A 24,106-nucleotide genomic window follows, 5' to 3' on the forward strand; every position below is an offset into this window, starting at 1 on the left:
GCCGGGAGGAGGCGAGAAGGCCGCTCGTGGACTCGGGGGGCCTAGTGCCCTCTCCCTGCGGCCTTCCCCGGGGCCCGGGTCACTCCTCCCCCCCATCCACGGAAAAGAGAGAAAGCGATCCGCCGGGAGGTGCGGCCGCGCTATGGACCCCTGACCCCCCGCGGGGGTCATTCGGACTCTTTTAACGTGTGGACTGGCCGCTACTGACTGCACCGCCTGGCCCCCCCCCTCAGCCTCCCCCCCATCCGTCTCCTGCGGCTTTTAGCATGAGCGAGCGGGATCCAGCCGGGTGACATTGTGCCGGTTGGCGGATTCTCGATTTCTTCTTCCACACTCCCTTCTCTTTCCCTGTCCCGCCCCCACCCCCACCCCCCTACCCCAAACCCTCTTCCAACCCCTCTATGAAGCGCTTCTGAGTCTCCGAGGGCGGGGGTTGTCCTGGATTATTGTTCTTACGAACCCCCTGCTTGTGGTTGGGGAGGGGTATTTAATCTGGAGGCCTTAGGGTCCTTCGGTGTCTGTTTTTTTTTCGTGTGTGTACATATTTTGCTCTGAAAGTTGATAAATATACGTATATTGAGAGTGTCCACGTCTCCTCGCTGAACCGTAGGAGTCCTTTTGGCACAATGTCTTGTGTACATTATAAATTCTCCTCTAAACTCAACTATGATACCGTCACTTTTGATGGACTCCACATCTCCCTCTGCGACTTAAAGAAGCAGATTATGGGGAGAGAGAAGCTGAAAGCTGCCGATTGCGACCTGCAGATCACCAACGCGCAGACGAAAGAAGGTAAGCCCACCCCCACCCCGGGCTCCTGCCAAGGCTGGGGTGGAGGGTGATTGCTAAGTTAGAAGAAGGTGCCTGACTCTTAACCGCCGTTCTGGTTCGTTCTAACACTGTGGATACAATTTTTCATTGATAGCCGACCTTGGAGTTGAAACTGACATGTTTGATTTCTAGAGCAGGGTAATCGGAAAACGTGGTAGTCTGACCTCGAGTTGTTTTTTTTTTTTTTTAAAAATGTGGGTGGGGATGGTGAATAAAAGGGGGTTGATACGAACGAGTTCTTTGGGGGGGTTGCCTTGTGGCGTTTTTCTGTTTTGTTTTTCATCAGAACATGCAAGGATTGGTCTGTGTTAATTCAGTGACAGGCATAACTTCTAATGTTGTAACCTAACCATGCTGTGGAAGTTAATAGCAAGTTGTTAGTCTTCTTTCCTACCCCTCCCCCCAGGTATTTACTTATTTGGAGCTGCCTGCGTTGTGGAGAAAAGAGCCCCTAGTTTTCGTATTCTTTGAGGATTTAATGTGGAAATTGTTTTTTGGAACTTGAAATATTCTTGGCTTGTGTAAATTGCACAGTTAACAGTAATTCGGTCGTTGGACTCTTTAAGTTCATCACATTACTCTTAAATTTAGCAATTCAGGAAAGTTTAAAAGCCTGAAACTTGTTTCTTAAAAGTAGTGATTGCTAGACTGTCCCTCCCTCTCAATACCAAGAAACTTAAAATTTTGCTAGGCTGCTGCCATGTAAGTGTTAGTAAACCAGGATTAGAATCTTTTTAAGTACTTTTTCCTGTGTTTAGAATATTTTATAATGGGAATTCAAAAGTAGATGTGATGTGGCAGTCTTTTCCAACACTGGTTTTGTTTTAGTTTCTTTTTCTCAGAATAGCAGTGTTGATGTGTTTACTAGATTGGTTTAATGAGATTTATTGTTGGGATGTGAAGAAATAGTGAAGTTCTGACTTTTAAGATGGATTGAAATTTATCGCTAAATGTGGCATAAAATTTGGCCTGGTGGTTGTTGAAAAGGGTGGCCCCCTGCCTTTAATCTGTAGATTTAAGATTTATTGTTCGGGTGTGAAGAAATGGTGATTGCTTTAGGGTAATTTTATACTAATATAATATGTGATGGAGTGGTTGTTGAAAAGGATGATCCCCTGCCTTTAATCTGTAGTTTAAATTCTGTCATGGCTGCTGTCGTTTACAGTGCAAACATAAGTATAATTGTATTAGGCTGAGGACCAGCATTATTGGCATGTGGGGACTCCAAAGTATTAATTAAGCCAGAATTTATATGACAATAGATTTGAAATAATATTGTCTGCTTCTTCTTACTAAAAATAAATGTGTGCCAGTTCCTTTGGTAACTGGAATCATCTGTATGTCTCCCTCTACTTAAGGAGAGGAAGATTGTTGGTGGTCAAGGACAGTTCAGGAAGAGCTTTAAGTATACTGAAAGCCTCTCCATATTTATAGTAGACACTGTTCATAAAGACAGATTTTGAAGAATTGTAAGCCATCTTGCTATATTGAGTATTTATGAATGAGAGGAAAGATAAACGAAACTAGAGGATATCAGGCAATTTTAAACACTATGCAGGACTCATTTTCACTGAAATAGTAACACAATTGAATCATTTGGGGCTAAGCTTTGTTCATCTTATCTACCTAGTGATCAAATAAAACTTTGAGAGGAGTAAATTGTGGTTGAAGGAATCTTGTACTTAAAATTGAAGAGATTTCTTTCTGACTGTATGTTTTTCCTAGACTGGTAAATATTAATACATGATCCAGACCCTGAAATCCAGGGAGGAGCTTCATATATTGTATGAGCTTTTTTATGGAAGAAGAGCTGTGGGAGACAACTGCTTTTTATTTCATCAAACTAGGGGAAAAAGTAGTACACAGAAGATAGTACCCCACTTACCAAGGCAGTTCAATGAGAATGCCACTTGGCTTTAGCATTATTCGGTGAATTAATATAAATATAAATTAGTGTTGCAAAGAAAATGCTAAAAGCCTGAGGGGAGTTTACATAGGAGAGAATGTTGAACTGGATTTTTGGTTTGAATTAATGTTGAAATTATCTCTAATATTACATGTTGCTACAAAGCTTTTCTTATAATATGAAGATCTATGTTTAGGGCCTAGTTTTGAAAAGACTAAAATGCTTTGATCAGAATTCTGTGTTTTTGGACTTAACAATACTACTTATCTCTAGGCTATATTTCACAGTGATCCCTTGAACTTTATTATTTCCGAAAAACTTTGTACTAACCCCCCTCTTCCCACCCCAAGCCACACAACAGCCTTCCTTCTGAACTTAGTGTGAGTTGGAAGTCCAGTGTGAAGTATTTTTTAAAGACTTGATGTCTTGCTGCAAGTTCAGCTTGTTCTCCAACCAGGCCTTTCATATTTTAAGACTGCCATGTCTTAGAAATAAACTGACTACTCATTAAGGATTTGTGTTAAATGTAAGACACTTTTTGGGCTTGGAAATCATTGTAAATTCAGGAGTTAACCTGATCAGAACTTCTGAAGGGTGTTGGAATATTGACTTTAGTGTTGCTTTAGTTAACTGTAGTGTGCTGATCGAGTTAATATTTCTTTGAGAGCTAGTGTGAATTCACTTGACATTGTTAAAAATAAGAAACTTCCTTGTTGGGTGTAGTGGTGCATGCCTATAATCCCAGCAGTGGTCAGCCCGGCTACGTAGCATAACGCTGTCTCAGAAAAGGAAAGAAACTTCTTGTCTGATGTTTGACACTTAAGTTTTAGCTGTAGAATTAACTTTTAAACTGATTAAAAATCTTGCTCTTTCCTGTGACTCGCACCTAGCTACTCAGGAGATTTAAGATCAAGGACCAAGGTTGGGAAGGCAGCCCAGGGAGGAAAGTATCTGTAGATAGAGTGCCAGCCTGCTCAGGGACAGCATCCAGGCCCTGAGTTCAAGCCTCAGGACCAGCAAAAAACAACAACAAATATCTTCAACCTGACAAGACATTATTGGCTTATACCTATAATTCCTAGCTTCTACTCAGAAGGCTGAGATCTGAGGGTTGCAGTTCAACGTGAGCCCAGGCAGAAGTCCCTTATGAGACTTATCACCAATTCATCTCCACGCCCCCCCCCCAAAAAAAAGTGGGAAGTAGAGGTGGGCTGAAGTGTTAGAGTGCCAGCCTTGAGCACAAAACTCAGGAACAGTGCTCAGGTCCTGAGTTAATAAGCACACAACAACAAAAAGTCTTCCATCCTCCCTTCTGATTTTTTTCTCTTTAGGTTGCTTGGAAGTTGAGAAAGTTCAGACTGTTGTGAATTGTACAAGAAAATGATAATAGTACAAGATAATGATAATTAGCATGCCTAAATCTAGGAAACTGCATCACTTTATTGGATGTAGCCAGCCATGTAGAACATATTAAAAACAACCCTGCATGAGCAATTTAGTGGGCTTTTTTTTTTTTTTTTGGATGGTCGTGGGGCTTGAGCTCTGGGGCCTGGGCACTGTTCCTCAGCTCTTCAGCTCAAGGCTAGTGCTCTACCACTTGAGCCACAGCTCCACTTCTGGTTTTCTGGTGGTTTATTGGAGATAAGTTTCACAGATTTTCCTGCCTGGGCTAGCTTTGAACTGTGATCCTCAGATCTAAGCCTTCTGAGTAGCTAGGATTACAGGCGTGAGCCACTGGCGCCCAGCCCAATTTACTTTTAATAGGGAATGCTAATAGCATTTTGACTAAAAAAAAAATAAAGTTGATATATGTTATCAGCATTTTGGGAACATTAGGATTTGAACTCAGGGCTTTCTGTTTGAGAGTCAGGTATACTTCCACTGAGCCATACCTTCAGCTCTGAAGACATTAAAAGCCCAAAATGTCTAGATTTGTAATAAATTTGAAATAATACAAAGAGCAAATAAAGTCAGATGCTTTGTGCTAATAAGTGAAGCAAAAGTGGACCCACTATCTGGTTTGTGATTGAAGAAGATGATACATCTTCCTTCCTTTAGTAAAGCTCCAATTTCCTTTTAGGTTTTCTTCTTAGGGAAGTATTATAGAAAGGCCATCTAATAGAAAATAATGTCCACTCATCTTTCTTGTTGGTCTTCTTAAAAAAGTGATGTCACTGTTTATACATTTGTTAAAGCTGAGAACTCATAAATTGATGCTGATTCTTTCTTCATATTCTCAATATCCAGTGCAAGAACAAGACTTTACACTCTAACCCCATAACATTTGACTCCATTTCTCTGCCTGCCACATCCTACCATGAGCCATAATTTCTACAGCCTTAGCCATGCCTCCAACCCCCCGCCCCCCACCCCCACACCATCACTTCTGTCTGGATTAGATAGTGTTAAGTAGTCACCTTATTTCTACTCTTTGTTTTATAGTTATTGGGGGGGGGGGTTCTTGAACTCTGGGTCTGGGTACTGTCCCTGAATTCTTTAGCTCAAGGCAAGCGCTCTACCACTAGAGCCACTATGCACTTCTGGTTTTCTGGTGGTTAATTGGAGATGAGTCTCACAGATGTTCCTGCCTGGGCTGGCTATGAACCCCAGTCTTCAGCATGGTATGGTTTATTCTTAACATAGATGCCAAAACAATCCTATTATCACAGTTGTCAACATTTCATGAAGATCAACCAATGAGTTCCTATTGTTTAGAAATGAAACAATATTTGCTTTGTATAACCTTTGTACCTGTATTTTGTGTTACTCTTTTTCAATCTCTTTATCCCTGTAGTTCTTTTTCTGTCTCATTTTTTTTTCTTCTGCCTAAAATACACTTTAGCTTTTTCGTGTATCTGGCTGACTTCTGAGTTTTAAGTTGCTAGTGTAGGTTCTTCAGAAGGGCTTTCTTTGAATTATCATTCTATTCAAAGTGACATTCACTATTTAGTCCTTATTAGAAAACCCTTTTCTGAGCCAGTTGCCAGTGACTCAGGCCTATAATCCTAGCTACTCAGGAAGCTAAGGTCTGAGGATTCTGGTTCAAAGCTAGCCTGGCAGGAAAATTCATGAGACTCTTAGCTCTAATTAATCACCAGAAAACCGGAAGTGGAGCTGTGGCTCAAAGTGGTAGAACCCAAGCGTTGAGCAAAAAAAAAGCTCAAGGATAGTGCCCAGACCCTGAGTACAAGAAGCTCCAGACCTTCATGCACATACACAAAAACTTTTTTTTTGTTCACTCCTGTCATAACATAATGCAGTCTGTCTGCTCTAGTAATAAATTCTGTGAGAGTGAGGAACATAATAGTCAACTCCTGTTTTAAGGCAGAGGGAAGACAGACTAAGACTGTCTCCATTCTAACAACGTTATCCATAGTTTGCATATTGAACATTTCTGCTGAATAAACTGGAGATTTGGAATTTGAGAAGTAGAGTTACTAGAGTTCAGTAACCTAGCTGAAAATTACTAGTAATTTAGGTGAAAGGACTAGGTAGTTATTCTCTTCTGTGTCTTAGGTTCATTTCCTATAAAAATTTGTATTCCGATTCAGGTCTTATTCTGCAGAATTTAAATCCCTGACTTTGTTTTTATTTACAGAATATACTGATGATAATGCTCTGATTCCTAAGAACTCATCTGTAATTGTTAGAAGAATTCCTATTGGAGGTGTTAAATCCACAAGCAAGACATATGTTATGTAAGTACAAAAATCTAATAAGTTTATGTTCTCAATTCTTGAAACTATGAGGGAAAGGGGTTTGTTTTTCCTGATTTCTTCTCTGATTAAATAGTCTTGGCCTATAGTTCTTTTAAGAACTATTATTAGGACACAAGTTTACTCAGTATGGCCTGTTAACAAAAATGATTATGTCACTGGGAGCAGGTGACTCTCACCTGTAATCCTAGCTACTCAGGGGGCTGAGATTGGAGTGTCAAGGTTCAAAGTCAGCCTGGGCAGGAAAGGCTGTGAAACTCTTCCCAATAAACCACTCAGAAAACCAGAAGTGGCACTGTGGCTTAAGTGGTAGACCACTAGCCTTGAGCTGAAGAGCTGAAGGACAGTGCCCAGGCGAAGAGTTCAAGCCCCATAACTGACCAAAAAAAAATGTATATGTTGTAAAGATCTATCTTGCATATATGCCAGCATCTAGTAATGCTACTAAGATGTGCTTCTTCCCAGTAAGGGTTTTGGTTAAGAGGTCATATATTGTATTACCAGTATAACTCTGGAATTGGGCTTAGATTTGACTCCGTTTACTGTTTTTTTGTTTTACCAATTATGTGACTAAATAAGTAACCTAAAGTCTCTGGCTCAGATTTCCCTAAGGTGAGGATCTGGATGCAGTTGGCATGCCCATATCCTTGGTTTCTGGGTCTGCAGTAACGGCAGATTGGAAAGATTATGGAGGTTGTTGCTGATATTTACTCTGTATAGCTTAGCCTGTGGTGATTGTGTCTATACTGAACATAAGTAAACTTCCTTGTTATTGTCTCCTAAGCAAAATATAATGTGACTAGATAGCACTTACATTGTACTCTAGGTATAAATAGGAAAATTGCACAAGTTTCATGAAAACATATGCCATTTGATATAAGGAATTGGAGCATTGCATATTGCAATATCTACAGTGTTGTCAGTTGAGAGTCCCATAGATACCTGCTCAGGTGCTTGGCAGAGGGTCATTATTGGAACAAGAACAATCTCTGTAAAGTAGAATAGAACTTATATACACTAAAGAAGCATAATTATAAACTATTTGTAAGCTTTCCACTTTGAAATTTTATTTTATTTATTAATTTTTTTTGGGGGGGGTCCAGTCGTGGGCCTGAACTCTAGGCCTGGGCGCTGTCCCTCAGCTCTTCAGCTCAAGGCTAGCGCTCTACCACTTGAGCCACAATGCCACTTCCGGCTTTTTTTTCTGCTTATGTGGTGCTGAGGAATCGAACCCAGGGCCTCATGCATGTAAGGCAAGCGCTCTACCACTGAGCCACCTTCCCAGCCCTTCCACTTTGAAATTTTAATAGTGACAACAGAGTTGAATATGTGACTAGGGTATCAACTTGGACTATTTTAAAGGGTAGATTTCTACCAAGAAATTAGATGGTTTTGTTTGAAATTTTGACATTTTTTTGAGTCAATGAAAATTTCTAGAATATGCCAGACCTATTAAATGGAATGTGTTTTAGAATTAAGGTTAAATTAGACATTTCTTGGAACTTTGCCTCTTGTAGGCCATGTATTGTAACTTTTTTGTTTGTTTTTTGTTTTTTTAGTTTGTACTAAGGTTGTATTGTATATCTTAACATTAAAAGAGTCTTGTATAATACTATTTCGATCCTAACCTAAAATGCTGAATATTTTTTTCATTATTGTAGCTACCGAGTGATTAATCTCAGTGGTCTGTGCTTTTTGCTTTAAGTGATTTTAAGAATCAAAATGATAAAATATCAAATACTATACCATGTGCCTTTTAAAAAAGATTAAATATTAGCCAGGCATAGTGTCACATTCCCATAATTCCAGCACTTAGGAGGCAGAGCCAAGGGGTGGTTCATGATTTTTCCAGCCAGCCTGGGCTCTCTAGTGAGACTCTGTCCATAGAACAAAACAAATTATATAATATACATATATATGTACACATACATACTGTATACACACACACATACATAATAGTATTTCTGGGAACGTTTTGATATTCCAAAGTGTGTGTGTGTGTGTGTGTCAGTGTCAATCGTGGGGCTTGAACTCTGGGCCTGAGCGCTGCCCCTCAGCTCTTCAGCTCAAGGCTAGCACTCTACCACTTGAGCCACAGCTCCACTTCGAGTTTTCTGGTGGTTAATTGGAGATAAGAGTCTCATGGCCTTTCCTGCCTGGGCTGGCTTTGAACCATGATCCTCAGATCTCAGCCTCCTCAGCAGCTGGGATTACAGGCGTGAGCCACCAGCGCCCAGCTCCTAAATTCTTGAGAATGGAATTACTTGAAGTACCTGGCAAAATGAATTGCTTCCTATACAAAGTTATGTTAATTCAAACATAATTTGTTTCCTAAAATGTCTCAATTTGTTGAGCAAATTCAAGAAAATAAAAATCACAAAGCATTTGAAGGCTATTTAGGTCTCATTTCCTGTGTAAAAAAGTTCTTTTTGGGTTATTTGTATATTCTTTTAAACATCAGATTGTCCATTTCTATTATAAACATTTTTAATTCAAATACAGTCCATTTCTACCTTCTGCCCCTGAATTTTTTGCTCAAGGCTAGTATTCAAGCACTTGAGGAGGAATGGCTCCATTTTAAGAGTCTGAGAAGTCGTCAGATTGGATCATTAAACATTGAACACAAATACCTAACTATAATGCCTTGTTTCATAAATGAGTACCAACTATTGTATATCCTTTAAAAGTAGGAACTTAAAAGATCATTCTAGACATTGTGCAAGTCTTGTTTCTACCTTCTGTGCATTGCTGAACAATGCTTTTTTTAAATGATGGGACAGCCAGGAAGAAAATTCTTCAACTTTCCTGCCCTTTGAACCACAATCAGATCTTAACCTCCTTCGTAGCTAGGATTTCAGGAATGAGCCAGTTGTACCCCATTGTCAGTGTGATTTTTTTTTTTTTTAACTACAAATGTGTACCGTAAGGTAATAAAAATCCAAGTTGTTTATTATTTCTGAAATGGCTTATTTAAAGCTTTGTACTACAGGAAAGTTAAATTCCTAAGATGTGTACTACAGGAAAGTTAAATTCCTAAGATGTGTGATTAAAGATAACATATTGAGATTTCTAGTACAAAAATTTATAAATTACTAATGTTAGTTTCTGTTCTATTTTTTTAGAAGTCGAACTGAGCCAGTGATGGGAACTACAAAAGCAGTATGTAAAAACACAATCTCCCACTTTTTTCTACACAATGCTTTAACCTTTATAATGTTTCAGTGAAGTAAATCATTTTAGAACTTAATAACCAACTGATTTATAGTACATATTGTAAATAAAATGTATTTTGGTGACAGTTCAGTTGAACATGAATATATGTGGCATAATTTGCAGTTATTTTGTAGAAGTGGGTAATTTGTGCCTATTGCACTGTTTCATATTAAAGATGAGAGCATTCTCCCTGTATGACACTGTGTTGTACAGTACTGTATGATTCTTCTTAGATCATGTAGGTTCTACACTGATGAACATGATAACATGTTCTACATCTGTCTGTCTATAGTTAGTATTTTGTATGTATGTACAGGCTGTTGTGTGCTTTTTGTTTCTTGCAATAAAAAAATGTTTGGAGTGTATATTTTGCCATTTTCACGTTGTATCACTTAGTTTATGTTAGCTCTTTTTCCCCTTCCCCCCAGCCTTAATGATGGCTTGTAAAAATGCAGTAGCAAGCTGGGCGCTGGTGGCTCACGCCTGTCATCCTAGCTACCCAGGAGGCTGAGATCTGAGGATCACGGTTGAAAGCCAGCCCGGGCAGGAAAGTCCGAGAGACTCTCATCTCCAGTTATCTTGTCTACCTAAAAAGCCAGAAGTGGAACCTGTGACTCAAGTGGTAGAGCGCTAGCCCTAAGCAAAAATGCTCAAGGATAGCGCCCAGGCCCTGAGTTCAAGCCCCAGGACCAGCACACACAAAAAAAGCATTAGCAACATGCAGAGCTTATGTTAGAATTTGATGCTTTCACCAAGTTGCAACACATCTGACCATTTGAAACACCAGCTGACCACTGGTACAGCTTTATTCATCTTGCTTTATTTGGCAGTTTGACCTTCTACCTCTTTATACCTGCACTATAAAGTAAAAACAAAATTGTTCCCTTCAGCAAGTCCCTCAATGTCTCATTGATTTTGATAATTTGTACAGTTGGGTGTATTGGTTTCAAAACAATGCAAGATCACTTCTACCCAATCTGTTCAGATGTCCAAATTAAACATTTTTTCTTCTTGTATTAAAATATACTAAATTATAGGCTACTGAAAGCTGAAACTTACCAAAAGTAACTTACTCCTTTTAACCAGGAAGGAACCAGTATAACATCTTATTTTTTCATTATAAGTATAACACTATTTTCACTGTGAGTTTCAAAATGTGAAGTACAATGTGTTTCAGAACACAGGTCTATCTTATTGGGTTCTGCAAACTTGATGGTTCTCTAAACATTTTACTGCTCAGGCTTGCTATTGTATACAATGTAAGATATCTGAAATTTTCCTTTAGAATTCAAGGGTATTGGTTATACTTTTTAAGCTGATCTTTGTGTAAGAGGCATTTCACTAACCCTGGATCATTGGATTTAAACATGAAAACGTAGACTATCTCAACTCTGAAATGGTTCTTTAAAGTATGTGGCCTTAGTTCTGGTGGAACTAAACAGTGATTCAAAGATGAAAAGCCTTTAGTGTTTTGGGATTCCCCCTCCCTCCCTTTTTGGGTATATAAGGTTTTTGGGGTTTTTTTCCCTTTTTTTTTTTCTTAAAGCATAATGCTGTAAAAACTGTCCAAGTTTCTGTTTTGCTGGTCATTGGTTTAAAGCTGATTTTTATGTATCCAAATGCTAGCACAAATTTAGATCAACAATCCTGGTGAATGTGGTAGTGATTGTAACACATTTTGTATAAAGTTCATTTTTATATAGTATTTGAAGTATGCAGATGCAGTTTTATTTCTTGAAAGCAATTATTTCCCTTTTGTTTATTAGCATGTGTATAAACACAAATCACATGTTCATAAATAAAGTTAACATTCTTTTAGCCTTGTGTGTTCCCTGGCATGTCTGTATTACATTTATAAGAAGCAGTTTTATTTTAAGCTTGCTTAGGTTTCTCTTTTCTTTCTTCTCCTTTTTTTTTTTTTAATGCTTTCAAAAAGTAGCCTTATTTTTTATGTAGAATTAAGGGAAATGGAGCTGTTAGAAACTGGTGATGTTAGATAACTTGTTATTCCCTTCTTTTATTTGTATGGGGTACATTTGCTGATATTTAGGGTGAGAATAATTAGTGTACCTCTTAAGAAACAAAAAAGTGATGTGGTTGTACACATTCACAAAACATGAAATAGAGCCTTTGAACCAAATTTTTAATTCTGATTAGTAAGTATGAATATTTTTGGTGAGGCCAAATCCAATCAAAGATGGCTATTTCTATATTCCCCAGCCTTGTTTGGTTTATGTCATCTTCCCATGCCTGGTTGTTATACTGAAGCTGAAAGCTGTATTTGCTGACCTAAGGGTCTGAAATTTCGTAGATTTTTTTTTTTATTCCACTCAGCTATAAGCATAAAACGTTTGAGGTCCTTACTTCCAGAAACAAGACCCCCTATTTAGATATAGGGAGGTGTGTTATTTTTTGAAAACAGTATTTTACTGTTTCACTAAGAAATTTTTATGTTTTGGTATATATAAATATTTTATTTTTAAACCTTTGTGAACATTTTCCATCATTTTTCACATCTTGTTATATGTAGGAAACAAGTTGATGCCTTTCTAAACTGATTTGACTTACCAGATGGGGTGCACTATAGTGGTGATTTTGTAAGGGAACATAATTAGATTCAGTTACATATCTGAAGTCACTTTGAATTCATTGAGTAAATGATACAATGGGAGTAAAAACCTAAAATGAGAGGATAAGAAAGTTCAGCACAAAGACAAGGACAATAAAATTAGGAGTAGGAAGATTTTTGTGTTGCTTTTCTAGTTCCAGCGTTAAGAAAATTAATACAGTGGGTTTGTTTTTTTCTTTTTTGGTCCGTTGTAGGGCTTGAACTCTAGGCCTGGGCTCTGCCCCTGAGCTCTTTAGCGCAAGGCAAGCACTCTACCACTTGAGCCACAGTGCCACTTCCAGTTTTTTGGTGGTTAATTGGAGAGAGGAGTCTCATAGACTTTTCCTGCCTGGGCTGGCTTTGAACCTCAATCCTCAGATCTCAGGCTTCTGATTGGCTAGGATTACAGGCGTGAACAACTGGCACCTGGCCTGGATTTCTTTTTTCTAAGAACACTATTAAAGCTATTATTTTGTTGGTTAGGATCCTACCATACGTGATTGAATTGATGGTCCTTATTACTTAAATTCAGGCTATTTCTGGCCCGTATAAAATGAAATAGGTTACAATATATTTTAGATAAAAGTTGAATATGTATTTTTTTATTTCTTAATATTTGTTCTTAGATGAAAAACTACTTCAAGAACGATTGGTAGATTTTGCTGGATGAGTGCATATGAACTTTTTTTTTTTTTTTTTTGCCAGTGCCAGAGTTTGAACTCAGGACCTCATGCTCCCATTGCTTTCTTGTTCATAGCTGGCACTCTACTACTGCATTTTACTGGCAATTTTGGGGAGGAAGTCTCTTGAGGACTTCTCTGAACATGCTGGCCTCAAACAGCCATCATCCTCCAAATCTTACACTGCTGAGTGGGATTGCAGACATGAGCCATTGGTACCCTGCTCTCATGAACTGTTTACAGTCCTTCAATGTGGAATAAAAAACCTTTTGTCTAAGCATCCCAGTAATAATTTCGGTCAAATTAACTTTAAAACCCTATTTGTAAGACTTTTGTTTGTTTGGGGGGAGTTTTTTGTTTTGTTTTGTTTTTTGAGAAGTCTGGCTGGCTTCAACTTGCCAACCCGTTAGTCCAGGATGCTTTAAACTCCATACCTCCTGCCTCAACCTCTGAGTGCTGGGATTGGAGAAGTGTGTCACCATGCCCAGCCAAGATGCGTCTTAAATTTAGCTAACATGATTTATATTTATTGAATCATTTCTGGACTGGATAATGGCTATGGACTTCATATTAAAACTGATTCCATTTCTCTTTGAGGTCTAAATTCATACTACTTTTACTATTCAGCTGTTTTTCTTTGATCCAGTTATCTTGTTAATATTTTCTCCATTGTAAACAAGAATTAAGAAACTTACAGCATAAGAATAAACAACCTACTTATGAAGTAGGAAGTTATAGGGCAAATATCTTCAAAGTTATTTCCTAAAGTTATGTATATATGATAACACGGAGGTAGACTTTTTTTTTTTTTTGGGTCCAGTTGTGGGGACTGAACTCTGGGCCTGGGCACTGTCCCTCAGCTCTTCAGCTCAAAGGCTAGCGCTCTACCACTTGAGCCACAGCGCCACTCCCAGCTTTTTTCTTTTTGCTTATGTGGTGCTGAGGAATTGAACCCAGGGCCTCAGGCATGCAAGGCAAGTGCTCTACCACTGAGCCACCTTCCCAGCCCCGGAGGTAGACTTTTTTAAAAACATTGTTATAGAGGACAAAATTTATTTTTTATTTTTTTAATGGATTTTTTGTTTTAAAGCTCTCTCTTCCATATATCCTTGCTGTGTTTGGTTATATTAACTTCCTTTTTTCGCAAGTATTAGAATCCATCATCACATATGATAACTCAATCCTTTCCCCTAGGCACCTTTATCTACCCCTCATTTTTTGTTCTTTGGGGTTTATTTTTGGCTAAAGATCTTTGCTTTGATAAAGCTGTTGTTTCTTAAACAAGAAGCTATTGTTATTTATTCTTTGTGTAGGAGGATACACAATTCTCAAAAAATAATGTAGCAATTATATGGGTGCTCTTGTTTATTAAAATAATTGAGCCATTACAAAGCTGCTTGTTTTTACAGTGTTGATGGGGAAAATTAGAAAGATCGCTTATTCTCTCGACCAGTGTAATTGTCTTGAGCAATATCAGATTTAGAGACCATTGAGAGACAGAGTTCTTACTGAGTTTCTAGCCACCAATTTCCTGTGTGGTACACTTTCTTTACCCTGTTTTTGAATTGCAATTATGCAGTCTCCCAGAACTGACAACCTTTATAACTGGGTGTCAAGTAGTATAAGGAAGATAAAGTAGGTTGAGCTACATTTCAGACTTAAAAGAAAATGCTATTCTCTAGAAAACTAAGAAAATGCCCAATATTTGAGCATTAAATGACATTAGGGCTAAAATGATCATTATCCGCTGTTTTCAGTGTGGAACTTGAATGTGTGTTTAATTTTTTATGAACAGATTGATGACTCTTCTGCATCTATTACTCTGGCCCAGCTTACAAAGGTATATATATATATATTCTTGAAAATATAAGTGTTTTTCTAACATTCTTTTCATGTCAACCAACTTTTTTTAAGCTGGGTTGCGGGGGGGATGGGTCTTGCAAGAGCATTGTACATATTATTACTCTATAAAGAGTAGTTGCTGTTTTGAGAAGATAGGGGAATACTTGGTCAGCCTCAGCATAATGTTGGCGTATTATCATCTTCAAGACAGAAGAAACATGAAGCTACACTTAATCATTTTCCCCCCTCATACTTTTTTTTATTACACATTGGAAACTAACAAAGTTCTGGAGGAATTCCTGGTTTTGGCTGTAAATTATGTGGACTTTAAGCGGCCAAAACTGAAGATTTCCTTCACCCGGACAATTGCTTGGCTATTTCTTGAATATTTGAATTGAGCCCCATGAAGGTCAATATACTAAATGTGATACAGTTGTTTCTTATGCTATATCTATAGACTTGTAGTCTGTCTGCCTTAGAAAAAGTTTTTAAACAACCTAATTTGTTTGAACACAGACTACAGGAATTGTGTAAGTGTATAAAGCTGTTTACAGAAGTATACCAATTTGTATGTTTGGCAGAGAGGCAAGTTGTTAACCTCCTGAAACCATTGTATGTGCCATGTTCTGCGATAAGATTGCGTGCATTTGCTACTCTACAATGTGTATTGTTTGTTTGGGAAAGCACTAGTGATGGATTGCTTTTTAAAATAATACATTTAGCTTACAAATTGTGCCTTATAATAAAAGAACAGGCAGACTTTTTGAGAGACAAGAAGGAAATTGTCCATTATTCCAGAAACCCTTTTTTCTCCCCACTGTCAGATACATAAAGGATGGTTTTCCGTTAGGGTTGTCCCTCCCTGTCTTGTCCTTGCTCTATTATACATAGGCTGTGTCCTTTTCTCCTATACCATAACCCCAAAGTGCCCTAGAAGATAGTTCTTCAGCTCTTGTACTAGGAAAACTGAACGTTAAAACTGAGACAAGTATACTAAAACCATCCTATTTTATGGTTTTTCTAAAGCAGAGTGGTTTAGCAAGAGTTAACCTAACATCTTTACCAGTTTATATATAGTATACTGTTTTTATGTACTGTTAAGGACCATATTTGAGTCTATTCCTACCATTGTTTTCTTTGCTGGGAAGAATTGGGAAGTTTTGGAGGTTTGGGGGATTCTTTTTATTATTTTTAAAAGCTTATTTGTAAAATAATTTTTGGGTTCAAACAAATTAGTTGTTAAACATCTGTAATTCAGTTTTCTGTAAACGTTGCTGTTCTAAGCTCTGTTAATGTTAAGCATTCTTTTGTATATGAAATTACAATAAAATGTTAAAACTGGTTGCTTGTTTTGTGGATGAATGCAAAGATAAAACCCAGTGAGTGGATGATGTGAGTGCTAGATGCTTGAGGATTCAAGTTATTAGAAGTCACTCTCTTAGACTCTGCTTATATCTACATTGTGTTTTATATTTTGTAGATGAAGTTAATAAAATTTAGAGAATAGAATCTAAGTGATGAATGCTTAATGCACATCCCTTATACTTAGCCTGAAATTGACCCTACAACTTAGAGACTTCTGACTGCATAATATGCTCAGTTGTCTGCCCCTTTCCTTGCCCTCAAGGTTGTAAGTGTAAATGAACAATCTCCATGTTGTGACACTTGAAATATTTTTTTTAAGATTTAAGAACATCAAGTGTTTCCCTCTGAACTTAGTGTTTAAATCTTAGAGCAAGTGTGCAAATTCTAATGTATAAGCAGGGTCTAAGGCTAGAGTGCCCTCAGAATGGTTCTTCAGCCTCCCACATACCCCCCAGACATCATGTAACCACCTAAAGAATTCCCAGTGCCTCTTCCAAGTTTACAAGGCTAGTCTAGAAACTGCTCTTTGCAGGATGAGTGGTGTTGTCTTTCACTGTGTGGTCTTAAATGTGTTTCTAATGTGTGTGTCAAATAATTACCTGTTAAACAGACTGCCAATCTGGCTGAAGCCAATGCTTCTGAAGAAGATAAAATTAAAGCAATGATGTCGCAATCTGGCCATGAATACGACCCAATCAAGTAAGTTCAGAAATAATTTATACTGATAGGAATTTTAGGGGTGGATTCCCTCCCCCCCCAATCAAAAGCATTGTTTTAAGTTTTTGTTTACATGTAATTTTTTTTTCTTCCAGTTACATGAAGAAACCTCTAGGTCCACCACCTCCATCTTATACCTGTTTTCGTTGTGGTAAACCTGGCCATTATATTAAGAATTGCCCAACAAATGGGGTAAGTCCAAAGGAAAAATTATGCTATAATTTCTTAGGAATATTTTTATTTTTATTTTTGTGCTTGTACAGAGGCAGTTGTACTTAGGCTTGGGCACTGTCCCTGGGCACTGTGCTTAAAGGACTAGTGATCTACCATTTGAACCACAGCTCCACTTTCTGCTTTTTTGTGGGAAGAGGAGGTTAGTTGAAGATGGAGAGTCTCATAGACTTTCCTGCTGGGGTTAGCTTTGAACCTTAATCCTCAGATCTCAGCCTCTTGAGTAGTTAGGAATACAGGCATGAGCCACCAAAGCCCAGCTAGGATTATTTAAAAACAGCATAACCTCTGGAGCCAAATTTTTGCCAGGTTTCATGTCTGGGTTTTTCATTTACTAGAGTAAACTTAGGCGAGGTATTTCATCTCTCCAAATTTGCTTTTTTTTTTTTTTTTCCTTTTCTGAACTGGAGATGTAAGGATTAAGTGAGGGCATATATAGTAAACATTATAACTAAGTAGTAAATGCTACACAAAATTAATAACAAATGAAGCTAATTGCTTTTCTGTTCTTCTTTTCCATCCACACAGGATAAGAACTTTGAATCTGGTCCTCGGATTAAAAAGAGCACTGGTATTCCTAGAAGTTTTATGATGGAGGTGAAAGATCCTAACATGAAAGGTGCAATGCTTACCAACACTGGAAAATATGCAATACCAACAATAGATGCGTAAGTATACAAATTAGTTATCACTTGTGCAGACCACCATCAGTGCCAGGATGTAGTGATTTATCTTGGGCTTACAACTTGGCTCTGTGACTTCCTTGGGAACTTTGTACACCAGAATGAGTCTGCCCATGCTGCATTTCTTATCAAGATTAGAGGCTACAGTCAGCTACATTTAAGCAGATTCCTAAATGGATTTGGGGGTTTGTCATCACTGAGTGCCACTTCCCTTGTAGTCTTCTAAACTCTTCTTTTCTGTCATTTTCTGCTTTCTTTCCCATTTACATACATGCTCCCACATTATCTTATATGTTATTTCCATTTCCCAAGTGGACAAAACAGACAAATAATTTTTAAGAATAAAAGCTCTGCAAACTGGGCATGGTTGTACATACCTATAATCACAAATTACTCAGGAAGCAAAGACAATGATTTAAGTGCAAATTAGCTCTAGTACAAAAATAGCTAGGAGACCTGTCTCAAAAAAACTCTAGATAGGCAAATTTACGTACAAAACATAAATGAAATACTAATTAGTATTGAGACTTTTTATTTTTTTGTACCAGTACTGGGGCTTTGAACTACTACAAGGCCTTCTGCTCACTTTTTCACTCAGGGCTAACACTGTGAGCCACCAGTGCCCTATTCCCATGGAGTCTTAATATTTTGAAGTTGACTTTATTTTTCATGCAGGCTAGAGAGCTATAAAACACTTTAGTGCATATCTTTAATATGTTCTCAATTTCTGTGAGCCATTGTTTTATCAAAGGATTAAGACATACATGAAAGTCGAGTGACATAGTTCAACATAGCTTCCCACTTTTATCTTCTCTTACTAATTATTATGATTAATTATCTTTTTGACTGCCTTCAATTCTGAATTCACAGTATAGATATAAATGTTATTAGATGTTTCTTCAGTCTGTGCTTCTAAGTTCTTAGCCATGAGCTCCTAGTTTTTTTTTTTTTATTTAGAGGTGTACAATCCTGATTCTGCATTTTAAAGAAGCCTAGGAAATTGTGAAGTTGAGACCTTCAGGATGTACTTTGAGAAACATCCAGTTGGAGAATAGGTATCCATGTTTTTAATGATGAGAAAAAAGAAAACAGTAAGACCATAGTTTCCTTCAGCTTTAGGCATAATTGTTGGCCTAGTAACTAGGTGAGGGTGGCAAATATTGGCTACGCTATGGAGTGATACTGAAAAAAATACCCTGTATTTGGAAGTGTACATTTCTGTATGTAGTGTTCAAGTCCATAAATGAGACTTTTCCTGAACTCCTAGTCCTCACCTCCACTTCACCCCATCTGTTTACTATCAGTCACTTTCCTGTCTCTGTGAATCATCTTAGAGGAGTCTGTTAATGCTGTTTGTAACTCAGACATTTTGTAGACCCTTCCAAACATTGTCAGGTTGAAATTGGTGACTTTTGCAGTGAGTAAGAGCAGACCATCTTATCTATACTATGTAATTTTTTTAATAATAGAAGTTTGTATTGGAAAAGTTAACATCACCCATGAACCCTAACAATAATTAACTTCATTGCTTTAGAGTGATGAAATACAGAAAGCCCATTTGTGTCAACCATACAAATGGCAAGTACTGGGGAGAGATGGGAGCCCAGATATTTTAAATGAAACTCACCCTCTCCACTAACACCACTGATAAGCAACTTAGACTCTTCTGTTTCTTTTTCTATCCTGTTCTCCTTTTTTTTTTCCCCCCTTCTTTTCTTTTCTCTCTTTTGGGCAGTGGGAGACTCCTCTTTCACAAATTGGGAACAGTGGGGCATAAGCAAATTGATACTTATTTCTGGAATCGTGGTGATGTCTATGGAGCAACTGCAACACAAATAACACACCTAAGGTACCCTACTCTGTATAGCTGAGATTCTTTCATTTTCAGCATTGAGATAAACACATGAAATAGAAAGGATTTCTCTAGAAATTCTTTGGCTTACAAATTTGAGTACAGAGAAGTTGGAAATATGTAAGCAGGGTTGACAAGTCTGAGATAGTTTTTTTTTTTTAATATATTCTCAACATTTTTGCAAAAATCCTAATGGTTACTCCATACTTTGCTAACACGTATTCAGTCACTTTTTGTAATATGTATTCAACTATTAAATCACATTTCTTAGCTGAATAGTAATTACAGGTAGATAGATGGTTTTAGAGTCTCATTCTATTGCATGTAGCAATGGTTTCCTTTGAGCTAGTTCCTAATTACATAATGTCAATCATATTTTTCACCTTGCAACATTTAGTCTAATACCTTCACTGGTTTTAGAAACTATGGCAATATGGAGGAGGAATTTTTTTGTTAGTTGCTTTTCAAGAAATATGGTAGGGTAGGTAAAAATTGTGATTAGCATATTCTCTAAGTTAAACTCCATGCCAACTAAGTAAAACATGATGGCATTGAGTGTTGCTTTACCTCTCTGGCCTCAGTTCTTAGAGTTAGGATTCCAAGAGCCTTTTAACTACTTTTATAGTATTTCTTTTGGTTATATTTGTTTAGAGTTATGTTCTGTGTCTCATTTGTATAGGAGGTTGTATACAGCTGCCCCCTTTGGGGAATTATGCTTATCTACACTAATTGTACTGAATTGTGTTCTTGTGATGTATATAGTAGAACACGGAGTATGAATGCTTTGCCACTGTAGCTGTCTTACAACACTGAAACCTTCTTTTACAGAGAGGCGTATGCCATCGGGAAGAAAGAGAAACCACCCTTCCTACCAGAGGAGCCATCCTCTTCGTCAGAAGAGGATGATCCCATCCCAGATGAATTGCTGTGCCTCATCTGCAAAGACATCATGACTGACGCCGTTGTCATTCCCTGCTGTGGAAACAGTTACTGTGATGAGTGTAAGAGAGGCTGAACCCTTGAAGACACTATTAGGAGCATTTATATTTGCTTGGAAAGGCTCTGAACCAACACTGTGTATTTTAATAATAAAATACAAAATGTTGATAATAAGTGTTGATCTATGAGCGTTAATAGTGAGAGGGTTGGGATTTTCTTTCTCTTTCTGTCTTTTTAAATAATGTTTTCTACGTGTTTTACAAAATATATAAAATTCTAACCTTTTGTGGGGCTTAGTTCCTCACTGGAATTCTTTTTAAATCCCTTTTCTGCATTGTGAACAGTAGCTTATTCTGAACTTCATAAGGATATGATAATTTCCTGTAAACAGACTAGATCACTTACATTAGCTTTTAGTTCTTTTCTGCCATTTACTTTAGATGTTTCTTCTTACTCAGAAGAAAAAAATGCTCTTACCCGAAAACTTCACTGTTCTAACCTGCTTGGTTTTTGTTTTACTTCTGAAGGTAGTTTTGGGACCGTTGTATAGAGACCTCTTCAAGGATAAGAGTTTTTTAAGCTATGGTTTGAAAGTATGGCTTAGATTTATTCATTGGAGCATGAACAGTGAATCTTAGCTTAGTATTTCTCTTAACTGTGTTATGGGCAATTCCCTTCCCGGATTCATGCTTTCATCCTTTCCCCACCCCCTTCTTTTTTCCTCTCTTCTCCCCCTCTCCCCTCCCCCACCCCAGTAATAGGGTGTTAACTCAGGGTTTTGTGCTTGAAATGTGTGTGAGCTACCATTTGAGCCACACCTCTGGCCCTCTTTTGCTCTGGTTTTTTTTTGTTTTGTTTTTGTTTTTTGTCAGTTATGGGGCTTGAACTCTGGGCCTGAGCGCTCTCAGCTCTTGAGCTCAAGGCCTAGCACTTTACCACTTGAACCACTTGTGGTTTTGTGGTGGTTTATTGGAGATTACTGTCTCATGGACTTTCCTGCCTAGGCTGGCTTTGAACTGCAATCCTCAGATCTAAGCCTCCTGAGTAGCTAGGATTACAGGCATGTGCCACCCGTGCCCAGTGTTGCTCTGGTTATTTTTGCAAGAGTGTCCAGCTGGTCTGGACCTTGTTGTTTACTGTTAATGTTCCCCTTCTCCCCATCTCCTGTTAAGATGACAGGTTCGTTCCTTTGTATGCAGTTATTTTTGTGTTGAGATGGGGTTTTTGCCCCAACCAGCTCCTGATCTCCTACTAGCATTACAGGCATGAGCCACCATATCTGGCTTAACACTTTTCACACTTGGCTTTAACACTTTATTTTTTATACCCTATTCTTTATGCTTTTTCAAAAACAGCGCCATGTAAAGTTTTTGTCACTCTTTGTACACTACCTCTTGTTTTTTTCTGCAGTATCTTACTACACAAAGACTAACACTTCAGAGAGAGAGTTTTTGTTTCAGTGTGTCTGAAGACAGGGATTGAACTCAGGTCTTCAATATTTGCTTGGCTTGCCTTGGGTGGTGTCTATCACTGATCATGCCTGTAGCCAAACTGACTTTTTGCTGCTAGTATTTTGGGAATGGAGTCTTGAGATTAGTTTCAAACCACCATCCGCTGCATCACAGCTTCCTGAGCTATAATTACAGACAGGAACCACCAGCACCTAGCCAGTATTTCTCTTCGATTTAATAGCTTGGATCATAGAGAAAAATTAAAGCTGGGTTTGGGGAAAACAACAAGGGGATTATCTTAAGTATGTTAAGTTTCTCTTTTTAAATTTTAGGGGTTTATTTTAGTGTAACATTAAAATAAGGAGAAATAGAAAAAAAAACATTTCCGCTTCTCATGTAGGAAGTGAATGTTAAAGGCTCAAAATGGCAGTTTCTGGCCATAGTTTTTCCTTTCTGAGTTGGGGGAATACATACAGTCATGTCATATATTGAATCCTAATCCTTAGATGATATATCTTAAGTTCCTTAATCTAAGGAGTACTTTATGTGCTTGGGAAAATGAATAGGTATAGGGTGTCCTTTTCACTCATTCTATAAACACTGAGTTCCTATTATTAATATTTAAAAATCTTATTACCTAGGTATAAGAACAGCACTCTTGGAATCAGATGAACATACATGTCCAACATGTCATCAAAATGATGTATCTCCTGATGCTTTAATTGCCAATAAATTTTTACGACAGGTAGCTATGTTTGTATTCCTATTATGAAAAAAAAAAGCCTCTTCACCAATTTAACTGTTATTTAAGTGAATGCTGCATTACACATTTTGCATTTCTGTTTGGTACTTGTAGGCTGTTAATAACTTCAAAAATGAAACTGGTTATACAAAAAGACTACGAAAACAATTACCTCCACCACCACCCCCAATACCACCTCCAAGACCTCTCATTCAGCGGAACCTGCAGCCTCTCATGAGGTCTCCAATATCACGACAACAAGACCCTCTGATGATTCCAGTGACGTCTTCATCGGCTCACCCTGCTCCCTCAATATCTTCATTAACTTCCAACCAATCCTTGGCCCCTCCTGTACCTGGAAGTGCATCTAATGCCCCAGCTCCTGTACCCGATATAACCGCAACAGTGTCTATATCAGTCCATTCAGAAAAGTCAGATGGACCTTTCCGGTAAGTCTACCTGGGTGTTGCTCCTTGGTAGCAAACAAATGAGGCCAGTGATACTAGTTTTTGATTGTGTACTGCCAAATGCTTTTTTTTTCAATTGCTATTAGGTGATTACATAAATTTCACAGTACTGTGGAATAGTGATACTTAAAGTTAACAACCCATTTTAACCTTCACAAGGCAAATTGCCATTATCATGGTCTATAAAGTCTCTGAATTCTATGAGCTTTGATAATACAATTATTTGTTCCACATCAGGTGATATTTACATTTCTTTCCTCTTGCTTAGTATAAGCTGTTCCTTCTTTCCCCCTCATTCCTTCCATCCCATCACTCTCTTTTCGTCTATGCCCAGTGCAGCTGATGGTGCCAAATGCTTTCTGGTGGACTGTTGTACTCAGTAAGTTAGAATGACTTGTAAGAAACGGTTTATTCTTGGTGAAGCATGCTGGCAGTTCCAGCATTCAAGGAAGAGACAAGGGGAATCAAGAGATTTGTCTCAAAAACCCTAAAAGACCTTAGTCTTAGAGAAGAAGAGGCAATAACAGTAATTCTTCTGGTATGTGATGATTAAGCAAGTTGCCAGTAAGTAAAATTCTCTCTTAGATGTTGAGTTTTGTAACAGAACTGCACTTCAGAGGTACAAGATTTCATAATGATCATAAAGATGGAAAGTAAATTTGAGCAGGAGTGAAAACAGGTGAAGAAGATTGATAGAATTGATATAAAGGTCGGGGATAATTGTTCTAGACTAGAATTGTAGAATAGTGAAAACAGACTGAAATCCTATTCAGAAATGAAAGAGTCCTTTGACATGTAAACCAGCTTTTTAAAAATAGACATTGGAGCCTGTTTCTGACATTGAAACGAAGTCTTTAGGAAGA

General features: G+C 37.9%; 1 protein-coding gene across 2 annotated transcripts in view; it reads left to right on the plus strand.

Annotated features, from left to right (window-relative positions):
* The first annotated feature begins 6 nt into the window (after positions 1 to 6).
* Positions 7 to 24,106, plus strand: part of Rbbp6 (retinoblastoma binding protein 6) — a 35,235-nt gene continuing 11,135 nt past the window's right edge. For both annotated transcript variants that reach the window (XM_013011507.1, XM_013011508.1), the window contains exons 1-10: positions 7 to 792; positions 6,336 to 6,435; positions 9,576 to 9,612; positions 14,750 to 14,794; positions 16,772 to 16,860; positions 16,974 to 17,070; positions 17,638 to 17,777; positions 20,473 to 20,645; positions 22,676 to 22,779; positions 22,891 to 23,225. In XM_013011507.1, the coding sequence (XP_012866961.1) occupies positions 627 to 792; positions 6,336 to 6,435; positions 9,576 to 9,612; positions 14,750 to 14,794; positions 16,772 to 16,860; positions 16,974 to 17,070; positions 17,638 to 17,777; positions 20,473 to 20,645; positions 22,676 to 22,779; positions 22,891 to 23,225 (1,286 nt within the window). In that variant the 5' untranslated portion in view covers positions 7 to 626. The remainder of the gene's footprint in view (positions 793 to 6,335; positions 6,436 to 9,575; positions 9,613 to 14,749; positions 14,795 to 16,771; positions 16,861 to 16,973; positions 17,071 to 17,637; positions 17,778 to 20,472; positions 20,646 to 22,675; positions 22,780 to 22,890; positions 23,226 to 24,106) is intronic.

Source organism: Dipodomys ordii, unplaced genomic scaffold (genome assembly GCF_000151885.1).
Source record: "Dipodomys ordii isolate 6190 unplaced genomic scaffold, Dord_2.0 Scaffold14, whole genome shotgun sequence".
Lineage (NCBI taxonomy): Eukaryota > Metazoa > Chordata > Mammalia > Rodentia > Heteromyidae > Dipodomys > Dipodomys ordii.